An 18038-nucleotide genomic window follows, 5' to 3' on the forward strand; every position below is an offset into this window, starting at 1 on the left:
ACAGGCTTCTCCTTTGAGAGATCTGACCGGTCGATTTAAGCGCGAATGGGAATCCTTTTTCTCCGAAAGGCATCTGTTTCAATTATGGGTAGCTGTAGGTTTCAGGCTGTTTCAGGTGATGAGATCTGAGACTTCGTTTGATCCGTTAACTATGATCACGCATCGAAGTACTACCCAAAATTCATCGGTTCCGTTACACTGTGGCTAGTAAATCCCCTGAACTGCGGTGCATAATGCATTGAATAACATTTCTTCAGTGGATTTGACCACTGAACTTCAGGGGTTTGGAAGTTCAGTGCATTTACATAACCACCGAACTTCATTGGAAACAATTTTAATCCTACGTTTATCAGTGCATGTCAACCGGGTTTCAGTCTATTAGAGGTACATATGGTATGAGCAACTCGATACCACACTACACTAACCTAACTGTTGACTGACCCATCGGCCCCCCATCGCCACATCGTGGAGGCTATTATTGCTCCATGCTGTTTGACGACCTAACCTAACGTTATCTAGGCGCTAGTGTCAGGGAAGCACCTCGGGTTTGCTCAAATGCACCGGCTGATGACTTAGAAAGTTGAATGTCCCACTCGGGCGCGGTGGTTAGCTTTGCGATGGCCTTACCACACTCCTGTGGTTCCACAGAAATCTCGTCCATGGACTATATCGGCCACTGTCAGGTATGTACCCAAGTAGGTTTGCCAAAGTGTGCCAGCTGAGGGCTTGGAAAGTTGAATATTCACCCGGACACGGCGGCCAGCTTTGCGATGGCCATACCATGCTTCTTGAAATTGTGGCTCCGCATAAATCTGCAGTCGGGCCTGGCTTGCAGGTCGCATTAGCAGTCGTCTTAACAAGACCCATTGAAATGATTCGAAAGCTTGGCGATCTGCTAGAGTCTGGGTAGAAGTAAAGAGACCGCGTGAGCAGTCTTTGTGAACCTGAGAAAAGTTGCCAAGCTGGTCAGTTATAGACTCGTAATGGGCGGTGGTATACGCCAGGCTGGTCAGGAACCTAGGTCGGTTAAGCATCCCAGACTGTTTAGAATGTATACAAAGTTGGACTCACCAGAACTATTTGACCGTACTGAATTGCGAATCAGTGACACAGTAATGGAAGACCCGAGGGCGTACTCGAATACAATCCAATGTGACATGAATACACGGGCACAGTCATCTTGGCAGAATATCCGAGAGATTCTCGAGAAGCCGTATTCGATACAATTTAAGAGGTATATAAACGATATGTAGAGCTGCACAGAAGCAGCCTTGGGTTCCCTTTGTATGTTCAGTAACGTACATATGTGACAATACACCTAATACTTATTCAATCAAGCGGACAACAATTGCTTGATCTTTAAAATATCATGAGCTACTGTAGCGCGAAAAATGCACAATGAAACGTACCATGTACACATGTAGGGGATCGCGATGTAGCATCTCGATCATTCTATCCAATCGTGCAGGATATCTTCCAGCTCGCTGCGAACAGCATCGCGTGATACGCAGCTCGCAACATAGTTGCAGGATTTGAGCCTCTCAAGTGCGGCAAGCACCCAATTCTGACAATTCCAATTTTCTCTACCTCGATAAACAGTCACTTGCTGAAGCAACGTGTTTATCTCCTCCGCTGAGAAAGAATCGATCTTTCCAACTACCAGGCAACCACGATAGCCTTCGGCAAGAATTTCCATGCACTCGTCTTCCATGCAAGAATAGGTAAAGGTGTCGATGTTACCAACTGCTTGGTAACAAGTGCCCCAGTGGTCTACTTGATCTGCCTGCTCTTTTCCTGAGCTGGTAGCTCTGAGTGAATCGGGACTTGCATTGGAGATCGCGAAGAGTGCCCAATGAAGTGGCATCCGCTGACCATTTGAGTCGTAACCGCGCCAATATTGGGCGACGCACAGAGTTCTTTGCTCAGAAAGAACGCTGTCTTCGTCCATGATATGATAGTAGGGATTTGAGACAAAAACCGAGACAAGGTGCAAGTTAGATGAAAGTAAGTACATTACGTTGTAGAATTACGATAACGCATCAGGTTCCCGCGCCACCGCTTGGCTAGTGAAATGACCTGGTTGGGAACGTCCCCCTTGGTTTTTCAATCGCATCACCTCCTCTGCTCCTCACCATCACATCGGCAGTAGGATTATGACCCTCTTTGTTCCATTAGAGGCAAGTGCTCCTCTTCCTCCAATCCCATCTTTTTTGGTGCCCTCAGAAACACCAAACTTGCACCTGCGAAAAGCTATCAAGGCCATCTTAAAGGCCAAACGGTTGGTTGTCGTTTGTGGTTCGTTTTCCAACCGTCAGAAATTTAAGATACCATCGTCTAACCTTGTACTAGGTGCTGGTATATCTGTTTCCGCTGGAATTCCAGATTTTCGCTCAGAGTCGGGTCTCTTTCAAACATTGAAACGAGACAACCCGAAAGAATCATTGACTTCGGGAAAAGACTTGTTCGATGCATCGGTGTTTAACGTGAGTGAAATATACCATCTTCTATTCAGCTTCGATTTTTTGGATTTCGCATGCGAAAACCTAGAGACTCTATTGCCTCAACCACTACGCGTGCTTTGTACTCATGGATGACGGGCTCACACGTTCAATAGAATGAACACACGACATCGATGTTTTGCCAAATGATAGCTCAATTATCCGAGCTCTCGCAAGCAGCCAGCCCCACGCCTTTTCATCAAGCACTCCGATCACTTGATGACAGGGGCAGGCTTCTGCGTGTCTATACCCAAAACATCGATGCGATCGAGCTGAAATCTGGTCTTTCCTTTGGTGTCCCGGAGTTTGATAAGAGGCGAGCAAGACCGAGATCCAAGCCAAAATCAATTGGGCCTCCCACCATTGATCAACCTGCGACTTCTATCAGCGCCCCTTGTCCGCAAGATAGCCCACCACTAACTCCGGGATCGAGATACACGTCTCCTGGTGTTGAAGTCCCTCGTTGCATCCCCCTGCATGGAACGCTGCAAACGTTGCATTGTCAAACCTGCATGCACACCTTCCCACTCGAGAATTACGTGTCTTCGCTGACGTCAGGAACACCCCCAAACTGCCCCGAATGCACGCAAATGGAGGAGACGCGTCAACTTGTCGGAAAGCGTGCTCGAGGTGTAGGAAAGTTGCGACCCAGTGTGGTTCTTTACAATGAGCTGCATAAAGATGGGGAGGGCGTGGGTGAAGTCGCGAGGAGAGATCTTATTGGAAGCTCCAAAGGCAAGGGACGGAGCGGCGCGGATGCTCTGCTTGTGGTTGGCACGAGCTTAAAGGTTCCAGGCACCAAACGCATGGTGCGTGAATTCTCGAAAGCGGTACGCGCCCGAGGATGCACTTCGTCGAAGGATACAGTATCTGCGTCTACAGGTCTTGCGACACCGTCACCTTCCCCTGGCAAAGGATCAGCCACATCGGCGGACGACTCTCCTATCAAATCCATCTATTTGAACTTTGATTTTCCAGGGCCGACACGGGAATGGGATGGTGTCTTTGATGCGTGGGTACAAGGAGATGCTCAAAGTTTTGCGGAGCTCTTGATGGAAGAGATCACAAAAGAAGCTGCCGACAAGGAAGCCGCATTAGAGAAAAAGCGGAAACGTGAGGAGGACGTTGCTCACTTAGAGAGCTCAGAAGATGCAGGTCTTTCAAAGAAGAAGAAACCAAAGACAGAAAACCAGAACTCCGGAAAGCCCCCTTCAAAGCGGAAACCCAAAGCCTTAGACACGCCGTCTGTTCGTCCTCGGAAACCCAAGAGCAAGCATCGGGAAAACATGGACATCAGCACCTCATCTGCTCCGAAGATAACGCTGGGCAGCTCGAAACTTACAATCCGAATTCCACCCCTGAAAGGCCGTTACATCCCCGAGGTATGTATCACCACTCCTGCACCGCGGGGTATCAAGACAATCCAATTTCCTTGCACTCCCCCTACTACTCACATCAAACATCGGATGACACCTTTGTTGTCTCATTCGGACTACCCACCTTCAGACGCCACGGAAATAGGACATGACGAAAGCGATCTTTCCGAGTTGTCTGGTGATGAGGTGGCGGGCGAACTTCCTAGACCTGTCATACGGACTACACAATATGGACTTCCTCCCACAGGAGGGTGATAATATAGCCAGCTGTCTTGTATACTATCTTTATTGTATTTATGGACCGTACGCCTCGTTAACTTTGGATATTCACGAAATCACATTCCTTTCCCACGGTCGTGACAAGTACTGACGCGGCCTACAACGCGTCTTACCCAGAGTCCGTCAACGTACCAGCATGTCTTCGTCCGCATCCTCATCAAAACCCGTAGACAAAGTACCAGAGAAACCCAAGGAAGAGGACAGTCAACCGCACCTGGGGGTCCTCGAAGAAGATGACGAGTTCGAAGAGTTTCAAGTTGCAGGTGACCATCCAGTCTCATCATCCATGTCATTGATGCATGTTGATCGTGGTTGTCTGCTAGACTGGGAGGATCGCAGTACGGATATAGCGCACTTGAAGGGCGCAGCGCCTGGCGTCGCAAAGTCAGCGGGGGATAAACTTTGGGAGGATAATTGGGACGATGACGACATCGAGGATGAGTTCAGCGTGCAGCTACGGTATGCGATGTTCTCCTCGTCTTGATGATACTTGTGCTCAACGCATAGCTTGGCTAGGAATGAACTTGCGAAGTCAGGGAAAGCATCTGGAGATCCGATGCAGCAATAATGGCGTCGTACCCGCGCGCATCTTTGTCAATTGACTCGTCCAGTTACAGTAAAATACTCAATACACCTGAACTCTTCAGAGGCTTCATTATTCGCACGTTTCCTTCCTATTGAATTTTTCAGATTGCACTGGATTGCTCAAGGATATTGTAGTCTCCCTAGAAAAGTCTCTGAGAGATCGCAATTCCCTTGAGCCATCATCTTCAAATATTAATAGGCAAGGAGAACGCGTAAAACATGGTGGTGGAAATGTCACCACCATTCCTTTTTACGCAGCCTCTTCGCCGTCGCACGTTCTTCCTCTACCATATCTTGGTCACTTTCCTGATTTCACTCAGCCTTGAGACAATGTTTCCAGACTGCCACTAGGATTAGAAGACGAGCTACCTCTCGGAGCGCTGCCTCTTCGGAGTCAATCTGCAACCCAAAATCGGCAAGTCTCAGCCGTGAAACAAGATTTAACATACTCGCATCAGGCAAGGTGGCAAGGAGTGCCGGGATCTCATCCATGATGTTTATATCTGAGCCGGGACATATATTCCAGATCGTGTTTTATTTCTTCTCTCCTTCCGCAGGACTCGTGCACAACCCACATCGTCAGATATATCATCCGTTATGTGACGCAGATCGGAAAGGCATGATTCAAATCGTTTGAAGGCACGATAACAATCGTACCAGGGGCCATCAGAGAACTCGTGAGTCTACCCAGGGTACTTTACGTCGATTACGGTGTTTTACATGACTTTATATGACTTTATATTCCAATATAAAGGAAAGAAGTTCTATATATGACGATATATCGTCATATAAGACTTTATCTGCGGCTCATCAGTTCGCTGATGGCCCGTATCTTCGCGTTGTAACCATCCCGATTTTTATCTGTACTTATCGGATTCCTTCAAGTTCAATTCATCACTTGCGCCAATTTGCAATTCTCGACCCTCGAGATTGCATAGTACGGCTCATCACATCACACATCAATATACTTGACCGCGCTCGGCGCTTGCCGACACGACTGTCGAAATATAGACAGAATGTGATTCATCAAACAATTCGAATACATCAATATTCAATGCTTATCCTAGACATATCGGACGGCGCATACACCGTCGTGGTCATCATCTAGACTCCTCCCAATAATATCATCGCATTTCATACATAATACCTCATCAATCCCGACTTAAAAGCGTTTGACGCGTCTGTCAAATAATCCACACCGAGCTCTCGACGAGACTTGACTACTGCACCACCCATTTGTCAGGCCTCTTCTTAGGCACCTCTGAGCGCAATCCAATATTATATCCAATGTGGTTAGCCTACTTAGATAGGTTAGGACTGGAGAGCCCCTTCTCCAACTCGCGGATGCGAGCCCTTACCAGCCGCTTCGACTTTTCTACGCGAGACACACCCTCCTTCGCTTATGCCCGAAGTTTCACAGTGAGTTTCCCCTTGCTCTCGTTCATCACTCGAGCTATCCGCTTGAGCACGGTTCTCAGTGAACATTTGCAGGGCGGCTTGGTGAGATTTGATATCAACATCCTGCTCCTTTGCCAACTGGAACGCTACGAGTCAAGGTCGACTTCTTCATACTCAGGATTGGTATTACCTCGGGTTTTTGACCTTGTCCTTCATGGAGGGACCTTCTCCCTTGGATTCGACACTGTCCTGGGAGGCGAGGAAACTAAGGACACGTTCCCTAGCCTCAATTCTGTTCCGGTTGACTTCCGTCAACTGATTCTCGGTTCCTAGCAGGCTTATGACAGAGGTATAACGCCTCTCTTCCGCTGCGTATTTTCAAAGCACTCATCCGCCAATTTCTGTCCAGCTACACCAACATGCTGAGGGTTTGTTGGTGATTGATGATAATTTGTTGTGAGCTGTGCCAAGGCAAGCCTGACAGCGGTCTCTTCGAAGCCACAATGCTTTGCCAGACAGCACTAAATCACCTGCATCAAAATATTTATCAAAGGATGTGTCATAATCCTGTCCAGAACTTCTGCCACACTACTGATATGCAAGACATGAGCTATCGCAGCATGCAATGCAATGAATCGTAGGTCCAGAAGCTCCATACCACCTTGGGAGCGATCCTGGAAGGACACTTCCGTGCCTGACGCGACTTTCACATAGCAATCGCCGAACCAATGCAAAATATACTTGTGCTTGTCATCCTTGACTCGGGCATCAGTACCCGAAAAATACACGTCGTCCCGAGTTTACCATGGCATGTAGGCACCACGCGAACCAATCAAATATGTCCTGTAGCCCGCCGTTATGCATTATCCCATTCCTAGAAGCATCGATCTCAGTGGCTAGCTTGTCGACAAGCTCTGAAGAGAACTTAGCATATTGTTTTATAATGTCCACCATCGCAAGTAGGCCATGCTAGAGAAAAATAAGCTAACAGATATATCAACTTGACAGGTGAAGAACCGACCTCGCCTGTGGGTGCATCTTGCAAAATCAACCCTCGAAGAATATGGGTTGCTTCGAGGGGCTTTCTATGACCACGTGGTTCCCCCAGCATTGTATAGAAATCCCAAAATCCACACACCACACACCACACACCTGTTACCATCTCGTTCGAGGAGCTAGATCTCATGTGAGCATCCTGTAAAGTAGAAGGCGAAATGATCCGGAAAGTGGTCCTACGATTCTTGGCCTCAAACTCTGAATCCAGATCAGACTCGTCAGAGGGTATAGAAATCTCGGAAAAATATCCACTGGGGGGGTTCTCGTCCTACCGTATGCCCTCTACGCGTATCGCGATGAAAACCACCTGCTTATGCAGCTATGCCCACAAGGCACCTTGCTCGACATTGTCAACCGTGTTGGCACTACTGGTATCTCGCAGCAAGGGGTATGTTTTGATGAGCTGTTTGTCATGTTTTTCACTATCGAGATTATGCGCTTCCTCGAAGGAATGCACAGCGCAGGCTTCATCCACGGTCATCTCAAGATCGACAACTGCCTTCTACGTCTCGAAGACGTCCCAGGCGGAGCATCTGCCCTCTCAACCCTATACCAGCCCTCTGGTGATGGTGGCTGAAAATACAAGGGCATTTAAGTCATCAATTTCGGGCGAACACTCGACATGTCCCTCTTTCCTCACAACAAACAGCCTACGGGTGATTGGCCAACAGACGCACGAGATTGCTTTGAGCTAAGAGAGCATCGCCCTTGGACATATCAGACCGACTACTTTGGTCTCGTTGGCATCATCTACTGCATGCTGTTCGGCAAATACATCGAAACGTCATCCATCACGCCCCAACCCCCTTACAATATCACGACGCCGTTTAAGCGCTACTGGCGGAATAACTTATGGATGAAGCTATTCGATCTCTTGCTTAATCCTTGCCTCGTGCGTCCGGATGGCAAGTTGCCCCTGTGCGAGGAGCTTGTTGATATCAGACATGAAATGAAGGGTTGGTTGCAGCACCATTGCAATCGGAGTAGCAACACGCTCAAGGGGCTATTAAAAAAGATCGAGCTTTCAGTATACACTCGGTAGCATCTTACTTACTTTACCCATGATTCGTATGTTCATAGTTTAGCTGTTCGTTCACGTTTCTGTATACATACTCTGACTTAAGTACTCAGTTGTCGGTCCGCATCATCAATTAATGATAGCTCGGTACGCATTCGACATTTTTTGCTTTGCTTATTCCGACTTAAGGTACTTATAAGCAGGCCTCAGCCAACCTCAGCGAACACCAATTTAACGGCTTCTTTCACGCTTGCAACCTAAATGACGCCAAGCCTTGGCTCTGTTTTATGATGGTTACATACATTATTGAAAGCCGATGATGTTAATGGCGCAGAAGGCTTGTTCCCAAGGCTGGCGCAGCACCCTGGTGTTTGTGAGCGCCCGGTGGGATGTAAACATTTTGTCCTCGGACCGCAGTACCATATCTAGAAGACCAAAACCGGACCGGACACTCGATGGACGCACTTGTCTCCCCCGTTCACATCGCTATCATCAACGTTCGTTCATATGAGGATAGTTTATAGCGCCGTGTTGAAAGAATCAAATTAAAACAAACCTACGGCGTCTCAGACATACACTCAATATTTCGCTAGAGATACGCTGAGCCTTACGCTCCATCTCCTTATAGTCAGCAGCCGTCCGATCCAACTTAGTGGTGTATACCTCATCATAAGAAGTAGTGACGCAGAACATTTGCTCATCAGCCGCGAATTAATCCTAAGATGTGTTAGCGCTCGAGCCCGGGTCAAGGTAATCTCATCGCCGGCACTCTCACGATGCGTCGTTGTTAGAGGCGGAGAGGTTGCGGCAGCGATGACTGCAAAGCTTGTATAGGTCCCGTTCGCAGACTAACTTGTTCTTGCTGATATCCGCATCTGTTCGAAAAGCTAGCGCACAGGAAGTATCGAGATCAGCATCAAAGATTTGGTGGAATCAGCTTCCTGTTGGGGAAAGGAAGCTAATATGATGCACTCGCAGTCGCCATTGGGAACCGGTATCTTAGCGTCAGCGGGATCAGACTGCAAATTGTCGATGTCTTTGAGGGTAACACCAGCGGTAGATGCTATGACACCCTCATACCGTCGAGCAGTTTTGGTGGTCAGGGTGATAGTTGTGCCCTAAAAAATAAAAACGTTTGCCGCGAAGCATATCGCCCGTCGCGAGGCAGTGGCAGACACAGAACTCGTCACGTATCTGCGGGGCCTGTGTTTCCTTCCCCATATTCAGTCCACGCATTTCCAATACGACGGAACGATTGTCTTCCTTCTATTGGTCTGGCTACGGGAGACTACGCATTTCCCTGTGTTCAGCCCACGTATCACAGACCATAGAAGTGTTCAAACGACAGCGGCACGAACCGGCACCAATAGTCGCACATTAAGTTATCAAGTACTACGTCATATCAATACTTACCATTTTTAGTATTTAAGATTTTCCTTCGTGGTGTCATCGAGGGCTTCTACGTTTATGTAAGCTTACAACGAGACTACAAAACTGCATCGTTCAAACGTTCATTGGTCGTACATAACATATTTTTAATATAGAGATTTTCTCTATTCCAATATCTCCATTGCGTGAGTGGCAGTGAAAATTTTCAGAAGCAAGCACGTTGAAAGTTGAAACTACTAGTAACTCGCGCGTTGTGCCATCAACCGCTGCACCGATGTGAAAGCAGAAGCACGACTCACTCAAGAAGATGGGTTGCCGTAGCACATAAAGAAGAACTACCACACCAGTGAGTCATGTGGTTAAATCCAGGACGCAAACTAATACTCACGCATGAATAGTCCGGGTCACAGCCTTTGCACGAGCTCTTATGCACGCAAAAGAAAGGACAGCTCTCACTGGCAGCATCACTGGCAGATATTGATGCTGTCAAAGCAGCAACAACAGCGAGAACAATGGAGAAACGCATTGTTTGTGGGGGGTGACTCGGTATGGGATCAAATAAATCTGAAGGGGACAGTAGGAAGACGACTTGCTTTTATATGCTGAATATTGTTCTTCATGGTGACGTAGGGAACCTATTCACCTGAAATCCCCTTTCGAACTGATGATATCTACAATGCCAGCAGGTCAATTTCCACCTAATTAAGACCTTGAGAACTTGGTTCATACAGACGGGTCCGATCATAACTTAATTACTTCAAAGTCTACTTGGCGTGGAACAAAACATCACCTTACGAAGCAAGGTCAATACTAACTCGAACCCGTTGTCAGGGGCCGACGAGGAAAGTGCATCAAAAGCTACGTTGACGAGATCGACGAGGTTTAGGTGACGATCTTCTGCCAACAACACTATCACAACGAATACCGGTGTCCTGGCAGAACTGCCGAGTTCCCTCCAAAATAAGTCTACCCTCAAAGGGAACAGCTCTTATGTTCCTTCTTTCAATCATCCCTTCGACGCTGATCATGATCCTACTAAATGCTGTCTTCCTTCGCAACCCTCACATCCTCAAATTTCCATACTTATGATGACCATCACCTTCGCTCTTGCGGCAGGCGTTTGAAACATGGCCCTGTCTTTAGTCTCATCTCGTCGATGACGAATTTATCCTACATCTCCTCTCTCCCTTCTATCACTTTGCAACTTGCACACTAAGACACTGGATGTCCTTTCGTGCATCGGTGTGCACTACCTCAACACAATTTCAAAACCATCAAAAATCAAGTCTATCATCAAACAGAGCATGCATGTACTGTGGCACAGCTCAACTCAAATCTCCATCTTGTCGAGACGGCCAACATCTACGCTCTCGTTGTGGGCCAGCCTATACATGGCACTCTCTTTAGACCCTATCCCTTACGTCGAAGACGACGTTCATCTCTAGACTTTATAATATATTCTCCTATCTCTCTATCTCCGTCACGGCCTGTATTTTACAACACTCCGGATCGTACACCAGTCGGTGTGCACTATCCTAGCTCATGGGGCCGATGACTCGATGACCTCCATCTCACCCAGCTATTTTCAGAATTAATTAAAATTTGCACTCCTCTCGCCTTCTCGTCAATTTTCGTCCCCGTCATGAAAGTGACATCTTAATGCTGCAAGAAGTCCGGTATCCATGCCGCACTTCCTATGGGTAGTCGGAGCACAGCGCCCCTTTAGAGTCCATCCTTTGCATCTCAGTAGGGCAAGGGTAGGGAGTAGTGGAGCAGGAGGAGGTTACAGTCAGCAGGTGGCAGAGGTCCTAGAGGTGAGCATATATAATATACCGTTATGTCTGTTTCGTTCCATTAGATCTGTCCATTCCATCTGTTCATTGCATGTCATCCTTCCCTCTCGCGAGCGCGAGGCTGGTGGCCTATAGCCCGTCGTTGCTGATTCTGGGCAGTTCACATCCCGCCCATACGATGTAGTGCCGCTCATCTATGATGAACGTTTGGCGACCGCTTCGTGCGCTGGATCCTAAATGCTGTTGAAGGTCCAACGCACAAAGAGAATGTCAACGTGAAGAGGAGCAAAACATTAAATCTGCAAGAAAATGCAAGAAAATTATGCCAAAGGCTATCAGGAATCCAAGGTCAATTAGATCAGTCAAGGTGAGACGTGAATGATTCACGACTGATCTTGACTGATCTAATTCTGAAATGAATATACATACATACAGTAATGTCATCGTATCTGCGTCTTTGCCAGATATCATGCGCTCGTCTAGTTACTGTAAATTAGATTCGAGCTCTTCAGAAGTGTTGAATTTTCAGATTGTACCGTGCTGCTCAAGGAAACTCCAAGCTAATGATAAATCTAAATGCCCTTGAGCAATCACCTAGTGGCATTGATGAAAATTGGAAAAGAACATATTCGCGTCATTTTCAGCAGGAAGAATTGTGTTCCTCGTATCATTATATCAGTGTGAATCTCTGAAGACCATGTATCTTAGGTTATTCAGCAAGTATTCGTACAAGAAGTCCTGAGTAAGAAAGTATCATGGTACGCAAACGTAAACGTAAAATATCATCAAGATTGCCCGTTCCACAATTAAACCGTGACCTTAACTGCTGAATCCGAATCCTTGGCCACTGAATCTGATTTTTTCTCATCAGAATATGATACAGTTTCAGTTTCGGGAAGGCCCATGAGTGAGACGTCGAAACCGTGCGCTTCGAGGTATTCTCGGAACTACGTGGGATGTGTAAACTTCACGGGCAACAGGAGGGACAATCGCGCACCTTAGCATCCTCCTCCTTTATACCGTCGGGGTCTAGGGGCTTTACAAGGAAGAACACGATGATTGCGCTTAGAATGGCGAGACCACTGCCAATCCAGAAGGGGCCAGTGTTGCCTTTATCTGAACTCGAGCCACCGAAATCGTCGACGATGACAGGGAAGACTGATAAGGAGAAACGCTCAGTACACTCGTCGAAGAAAAATGTATGGATTGTTCCATACCCCAAGTTCCGACGAACGCGCCGACTTTTCCAACAGCAGCAGCAAAACCATAGTACTGGCCACGCACAGCAGTTGGCCCGGACTTTGCAGCCAATACACCAACACAGTTTCCGGGACCTAGGTAAAATGAGGTCAAAAGACGAAGAGTGTGTGTGCAACCCGACGCACCAAACTCCCCGAAGCTCAGGAAGATGCCGTACACCACCTAATGCGCTGTTCAGCATCGATTATCTTCGTGCTAGAGATATACATACCGCAAAGGCAGCGACATGGCTTGACAGCTGAGTATAAAGGCCACTCATGATGAAGCCGATGATCGCTTGTCCGATGAGACCAGTGATCTGACGGGTGTTTTGGAAAAGGACTTCACAGGTGCTTAATATTACTCACCATGGTAGTCTTGGGACCCATATAATCAACGAAGAAGGCGCCCAAAACGGTGCCTGCGGACAGAATGTGAGCTCTGCAAGTTCATCGTTTTCTAGTAGACTAACCTGGGATGTAGAACAAGCTGTAAGACACATGTGAGTAGAGAGCATGAATCACGAGCAATGGAAGCTTACTTGATCACAACAGACCAACCAAAGACGACGGAGAGGGAGGAGTTGCCGCCGGTAACGCTGCCAAAATGGTCAAATTCTACTCGTGTCAAGAAAGAATAATTGTAAATGCATACGTATTGGTGATTGTGGATGAGTAAAGTCCGAACTACAGAAATGATCAGTAATAATGCACTGCGTGAGCGCCTGACAGCGTACTGGGTATCTGGAGATATGTGAGCAACTTGAACTAGCTAGGATGCATGTGCGCGGTTGTTGACATACGTGATGAAGTCATAGATGAACCATGCGAGTGAAACGCCAAGCAAGCCACGCCAGTATCTTTTGAGGACTAGTCCGTATGGGATACGAACATTCTTCATTGAATCGCGCTTGTAACGAGTGGGTTCTTCCATGCGCAGCCGCCAAATGAAGACAGCGGCGGCAGGGATAACACCAAGCCCAAGTGAGAGACGCCAAACGGCACGGAGGTGGTTGTCCCCGAATCTGGTAGTGACTGTTAGTCATGGATTGCAAGATATGGAAGTGAATGGCGGTACGGACATCCAAAAAAGTACCAGTGGTACGAATGCTCCAACAACGAATCCAACATCGATCATGGTGTCTGAGCAGAGCGTGTTTCAGATTATTGGTGATAAAGACATTTCAGAACATCAGCTCACTCGTTGCGAGCACGAGCCATCGGTGATGCGTGTTCTTTGCGATGCCATCTTCCTCGGACTGTTCAGACGCAGATACGGAACCACAGGGGTATTCAGCGCCGACGCCAATCCCAAGAAGGAAGCTATTATGAATAAAATGAGTGGCATATATCACCGGACCGGCATACTTACCGGCATGCGATAAGCATAGCGAGCATGCCATCGAGACTGTGATTAGCACCAGACGAAGCCGCTGAGAGACCAGAAAATAATGCAACAATCCCAGTTGCGGTACATCTGTTCAGGGAGTAAGAACTGTGGATTGCTTGATTAGAGTCGAAAACTACTTACCATACCGAATTTGCGCCCAACTTTATCTGAGAGGTAGCCAAAGGTGAGCATACCCACCACGGTGCCTGTGACGCATAAATTGCAAATCGACGAAGAAGACTCAGGAACGCACCTGCGAAGGCCACACTACTGAGTGTGGTGCTGTAGTTCGTTGTGATGCCAGTGGTGTATATACGTTTTAAAACTGTATTTTGCCTTCAGTCTTCAATGAAATGAAATTCTTGGCAATAAACGCTCACGAGTATTGACTGCACGACAGTCGAATTCTTGATTAAATGGACACATCAAGTCATGAATTCATCACCTACCAGCACCAATGACATTGTTGGCATAACCTGCGAACAATAATCAAGTTCATGATAGAAGAGAGATGCGTTGTACTTTCATACCGTCAGAAAACAGAGCAGTTCCACAACTGTGAGAAAGATCTTATCAATTTAAAGGTGAAAAACAATCAACAAGATCACGTACGCAAAGATGAGGGAGACACTACTCAAGGGGACCTTCTTTGCAGCCATGGCGTTGACGAAGACGCTGGTAGACGATGTCGATGAAGAGAAGTTAGAGAATCTTTCATATTAATTCCACCTATTAATACTATGACCTGGCTGGTGATCCGGGCCCTGGAGACGCACGCGGCATACGGTCTCCAACTTGGAGCATTTTTCATGCCATTTTCGCTCATGCTGCCATTGCGTGATTGGTGGGATACCAGCAAACGTGTGCCGCTTCTACCTCGCACAAGTTACAACCTAGGCGAGTTTGTGCTCTACTGCCCAAGGTGCCCGTTACAGGTATTGAATTCAGTTACTGTTCCCGTGCGTGGCGCCATGAAAATAAAGGAAGGTGTCAAAACCCTCGACCAATCAACTTGCAGGCACGTAAGCAAAATTTCCTTTCCTGTCTTAAAAAAAAACACTCGTAGTTCAATACACACCTGCACGTTGGATAGTTTACAGTGGCAGCGTCATTCAGGCCCCCAACTTTTAGGTTTTACTAGTTTGAATAAAGGAGTCAGCATCGCAAAGGTCAGGAGAACTGGCACAAAGGCTAAAAGCAGTGCCCGGGATTTTCCGAGTAAAGTCCGATCTCTTCAGTACCGAAGAACTAACTCCTCTCAGTCCGCCCCTCCACATTTGAAGGAGCTTGCAACGTAGCCACTGTAGTCTTCCAGGAAAATATTGTGCGTCAGCCTGGGTGATTGCCACATATTCTTTAGACTCGAAGATGTGGACATCCGAAGGTCACAGGGCACCGAAACGCCCCCGTTATGATGATCAATCCATACCAGCTGGCAGGCCTTCGAATTCTGATGCCCATCATAACGATGTAAGGGTGAAGTGCGAACAAAGTCCATCCCCTCCGCCTCCCCAACGAAAGTTGGTCGTGTCCGGGACAAAGCGCTTTGCCCCCTTTCCTTTGAATTGTTTGCCTTCGAACCCTGGGCACAAGCAGAATCGAAGGACATGGGCTAAGAAGTGTCAAAGTGAAATGGAGGGTCTGAAACTTCAAACGGAAAAGTTGCTTATCAGGTACGTCGAACTGCATTGGATGGACCGTACACTGATTCCTAGCAGAGATGATGGCATAATAGTAGATTGGTGAGTTCCATATGTGATATGAAGTGGTTAACATTTAACATATTCCGATAGGAAGAGTGTTGTCCCAGTTTGGTCAGACACTTTGCAACCAGAACTCGATCTTGCTGCTACAATTACACTCGCACATCAAACAAATGCCCAACAGCGCCATGTTTCTCTTCACCACACACCTTCCCGCTCGCAGTCGCATGTATCGCTTCCGGTCACTGGTCCTGATGATGGTGTTGTATCTCAATCCACATATGTACAGAAACTACCTATCCCACCACGGCCACGGAGGAATGTAGCATCTCCATCTGTATCATCCTCGCCTGCGGGAGGCTCTAAACCTCAGGCACCACCTAAGCCCGATCCTCCGACTGCAGAGGTTCCCGCTCAGTCCAAGCCTCCAAACCCCTTTCCGATGATCGAGATAATACCCGATGAAGAAGAAAAGATTTCCAAAATGACGATGGAATATCTCGAAAGGTGTGTTTCCAACTTATGTTCCTGGGATTTGCAACCGGAATTATCTTAATCTTATCGTGGGCCGCTACTCGATTCCGAAGATATTTCCAGACGTTCGATTCGGACCGTGCAAGTCTTGCTTCTGCGTATTCTAGTAATGCGTGCTTCTCGTATCGAGAAGTAAAATGCTTCTCTCCCGAGTTGCCTCAATTACACCCTCCATTACCTCGTAAGTTGTTCGTTCCGGACATCCATCGTACCCTCAATCACGCCCAAATATTCGTACCTAAGCATTTGACACGATCAAGCGTACTCGGCTCGACATAACCGCAACCCTCCTTTCCCTACCCCCTTTGCAACTCTTACCTTTGAGTGGCTCTGAAGCTCATATCGACTATGACATTATGTGGCTTGGCGCCCCCGTTGGAATGTTCGTTATTTGTGGGGGCGTCCATCATGGGGACTCGTCGAAGTGGCCGGTGACACACAGCTTTATTCTGCGCCATAAGGAGGCATACGAAGAAGACGCGAGGGCTGACGGCGTGTGGCCGCTAGTTGCTGTGGCACATCAGATGATGATATTCAGTGGCCAGTAGATATAGCTCATCTTCTATCAGTGCTTGATTGTGTACTAGCATATTCCTGGTCATGGTTAGAGATAAATGATAAACTGTAAGTATCCGAGTCTTTGATTAGACCATGACACAGCTGTGTGGGTATGATTGTCGGCTCTTGTGGGGCTCGTACTACTCAGCATATTGATTCTGGTGCTAGAGTCCTCGGAGAATGCGAGTGACGTTAGCTCGGATAAAGATCACGATTACTTTGGCAGTTCTGCATATCTGATTACCTAGTAGCTGTCAAATGAAGTACGTCTTCGACAATGAATCGACAATGACGTTAAGAAGAGGACTTTTGAGTTTGACACTGAAGGACAGTTTGCAGACTTACCAGTACTGACATGGCTAATCTATTTGCATCCAACTTTCACAACCATGGAAAATGTTAGTCCACCGGGTGACCATAGCGCATATGATTATCCCAAAATATGGCCGCCCGGGGACTTCGGTGACATGCCACAGCATGCCAAGATGATTTCTGATCTTAGACGTGGCCGCGAAAACAAATATCCTTGATTGCGATTGAGAGATTGTGCATGTGGGTGGGTCTACAAATATCGGCACGTAAAGTAGTCGTCACGTTCGTTGTGTATCAAGAAGTCACTGAATATGGCCTGCGCAGAACATCCATGCACCCAGGCCTGGCTCATCAAGGAGATCAGATATTTGTGCCATCTCCCTCGGGTTTTGACATTAGCTGTAATACATGAACCTTAACGAACGACCAGCCTCAAAGGGCGACGGGATAGTCGCCTAGACATGATCTGGTATATCGACCGAGGGAACTGACCAGCGGCGCCGGGAACCCGAGTGGATAGACTGGATAGATTAAAAACGTGTACGAGTCCTGGATGCTTCGCGGGAGCATATATCATAATCAAAGGAGGGCACGGGGCCGACACGTGATTCGAAGGTTGAAGATGTTCGATCGGCGAAGTTGATGATACGTGGAGCATCTCCAGTGCATCTGGAACGCTCCCGCGAAGCTGATAGTACATGTTGCGGCTAGATCCTGATGTGATTCAATGCTCATAAGGCTCCCCCCATTGCGGAAAAGTCGAGATGGTAGGCCACTGCATTCCGTGTGACGCTCCGTCCATGAAGGGCCTGCCGTCAGGTCCCGTCTTTGAAAGTGTTCCTAAGGTGAGTAAAAACAGCATGCAGGGGAAAATATACCGTGGTTCATGCGTTCGTGACCCGGATCCTTAC

The 18038-nt window shown here is 47.5% G+C and overlaps 7 protein-coding genes across 7 annotated transcripts; 4 read left to right on the forward strand and 3 right to left on the reverse strand.

Moving 5' to 3' along the window:
- Positions 1-1181: 1181 nt before the first annotated feature.
- On the reverse strand, positions 1182-2324 carry EDB91DRAFT_72056 (uncharacterized protein). The gene is made up of 2 exons (XM_041328194.1): positions 1410-2324; positions 1182-1357 (listed from the first exon to the last, which is right to left on the reverse strand). The coding sequence occupies exon 1, from the start codon at positions 2012-2014 to the stop codon at positions 1448-1450; it is 567 nt and encodes a 188-aa protein (XP_041180155.1). The 5' UTR covers positions 2015-2324; the 3' UTR covers positions 1182-1357; positions 1410-1447.
- On the forward strand, positions 1994-4229 carry EDB91DRAFT_1116722 (DHS-like NAD/FAD-binding domain-containing protein). Its single transcript, XM_041317983.1, has 3 exons — positions 1994-2295; positions 2350-2483; positions 2615-4229. Exons 1-3 carry the CDS (start codon positions 2154-2156, stop codon positions 4127-4129), a joined length of 1791 nt encoding a protein of 596 aa, XP_041180156.1. The 5' UTR covers positions 1994-2153; the 3' UTR covers positions 4130-4229.
- A 60-nt stretch (positions 4230-4289) lies between these two features.
- Positions 4290-4721, forward strand: EDB91DRAFT_1245599 (uncharacterized protein; the record flags this gene model as incomplete). The annotated part of the gene is made up of 2 exons (XM_041322567.1): positions 4290-4612; positions 4670-4721. 2 exons carry the CDS (start codon positions 4290-4292, stop codon positions 4719-4721), a joined length of 375 nt encoding a protein of 124 aa, XP_041180157.1.
- A 2509-nt stretch (positions 4722-7230) lies between these two features.
- Positions 7231-8234, forward strand: EDB91DRAFT_1345234 (checkpoint serine/threonine-protein kinase BUB1; the record flags this gene model as incomplete). Its single annotated transcript, XM_041325841.1, has 2 exons — positions 7231-7755; positions 7789-8234. The coding sequence occupies exons 1-2, from the start codon at positions 7506-7508 to the stop codon at positions 8232-8234; spliced, it is 696 nt and encodes a 231-aa protein (XP_041180158.1). The 5' UTR covers positions 7231-7505.
- An 863-nt stretch (positions 8235-9097) lies between these two features.
- EDB91DRAFT_1245601 (uncharacterized protein) lies at positions 9098-9446 on the reverse strand (the record flags this gene model as incomplete). The annotated part of the gene is made up of 2 exons (XM_041322568.1): positions 9098-9328; positions 9387-9446. 2 exons carry the CDS (start codon positions 9444-9446, stop codon positions 9098-9100), a joined length of 291 nt encoding a protein of 96 aa, XP_041180159.1.
- A 2543-nt stretch (positions 9447-11989) lies between these two features.
- On the reverse strand, positions 11990-14679 carry EDB91DRAFT_1264561 (major facilitator superfamily domain-containing protein; the record flags this gene model as incomplete). Its single annotated transcript, XM_041324481.1, has 20 exons — positions 11990-12339; positions 12390-12550; positions 12610-12726; positions 12778-12814; positions 12864-12950; positions 13000-13052; positions 13104-13120; positions 13173-13229; positions 13286-13317; positions 13368-13374; positions 13434-13655; positions 13713-13773; positions 13832-13953; positions 14003-14063; positions 14167-14226; positions 14274-14345; positions 14401-14409; positions 14470-14496; positions 14551-14576; positions 14633-14679. 20 exons carry the CDS (start codon positions 14677-14679, stop codon positions 12199-12201), a joined length of 1416 nt encoding a protein of 471 aa, XP_041180160.1. The 3' UTR covers positions 11990-12198.
- Positions 14680-15252: 573 nt separating this feature from the next.
- Positions 15253-17161, forward strand: EDB91DRAFT_1116741 (uncharacterized protein). Its single transcript, XM_041317984.1, has 5 exons — positions 15253-15693; positions 15739-15762; positions 15814-16230; positions 16311-16438; positions 16501-17161. The coding sequence occupies exons 1-5, from the start codon at positions 15389-15391 to the stop codon at positions 16803-16805; spliced, it is 1179 nt and encodes a 392-aa protein (XP_041180161.1). The 5' UTR covers positions 15253-15388; the 3' UTR covers positions 16806-17161.
- Positions 17162-18038: the final 877 nt, after the last annotated feature.

The sequence above is a fragment of the Suillus paluster genome (assembly GCF_016628075.1).
Source record: "Suillus paluster strain FC165 chromosome Unknown EDB91scaffold_11, whole genome shotgun sequence".
Lineage (NCBI taxonomy): Eukaryota > Fungi > Basidiomycota > Agaricomycetes > Boletales > Suillaceae > Suillus > Suillus paluster.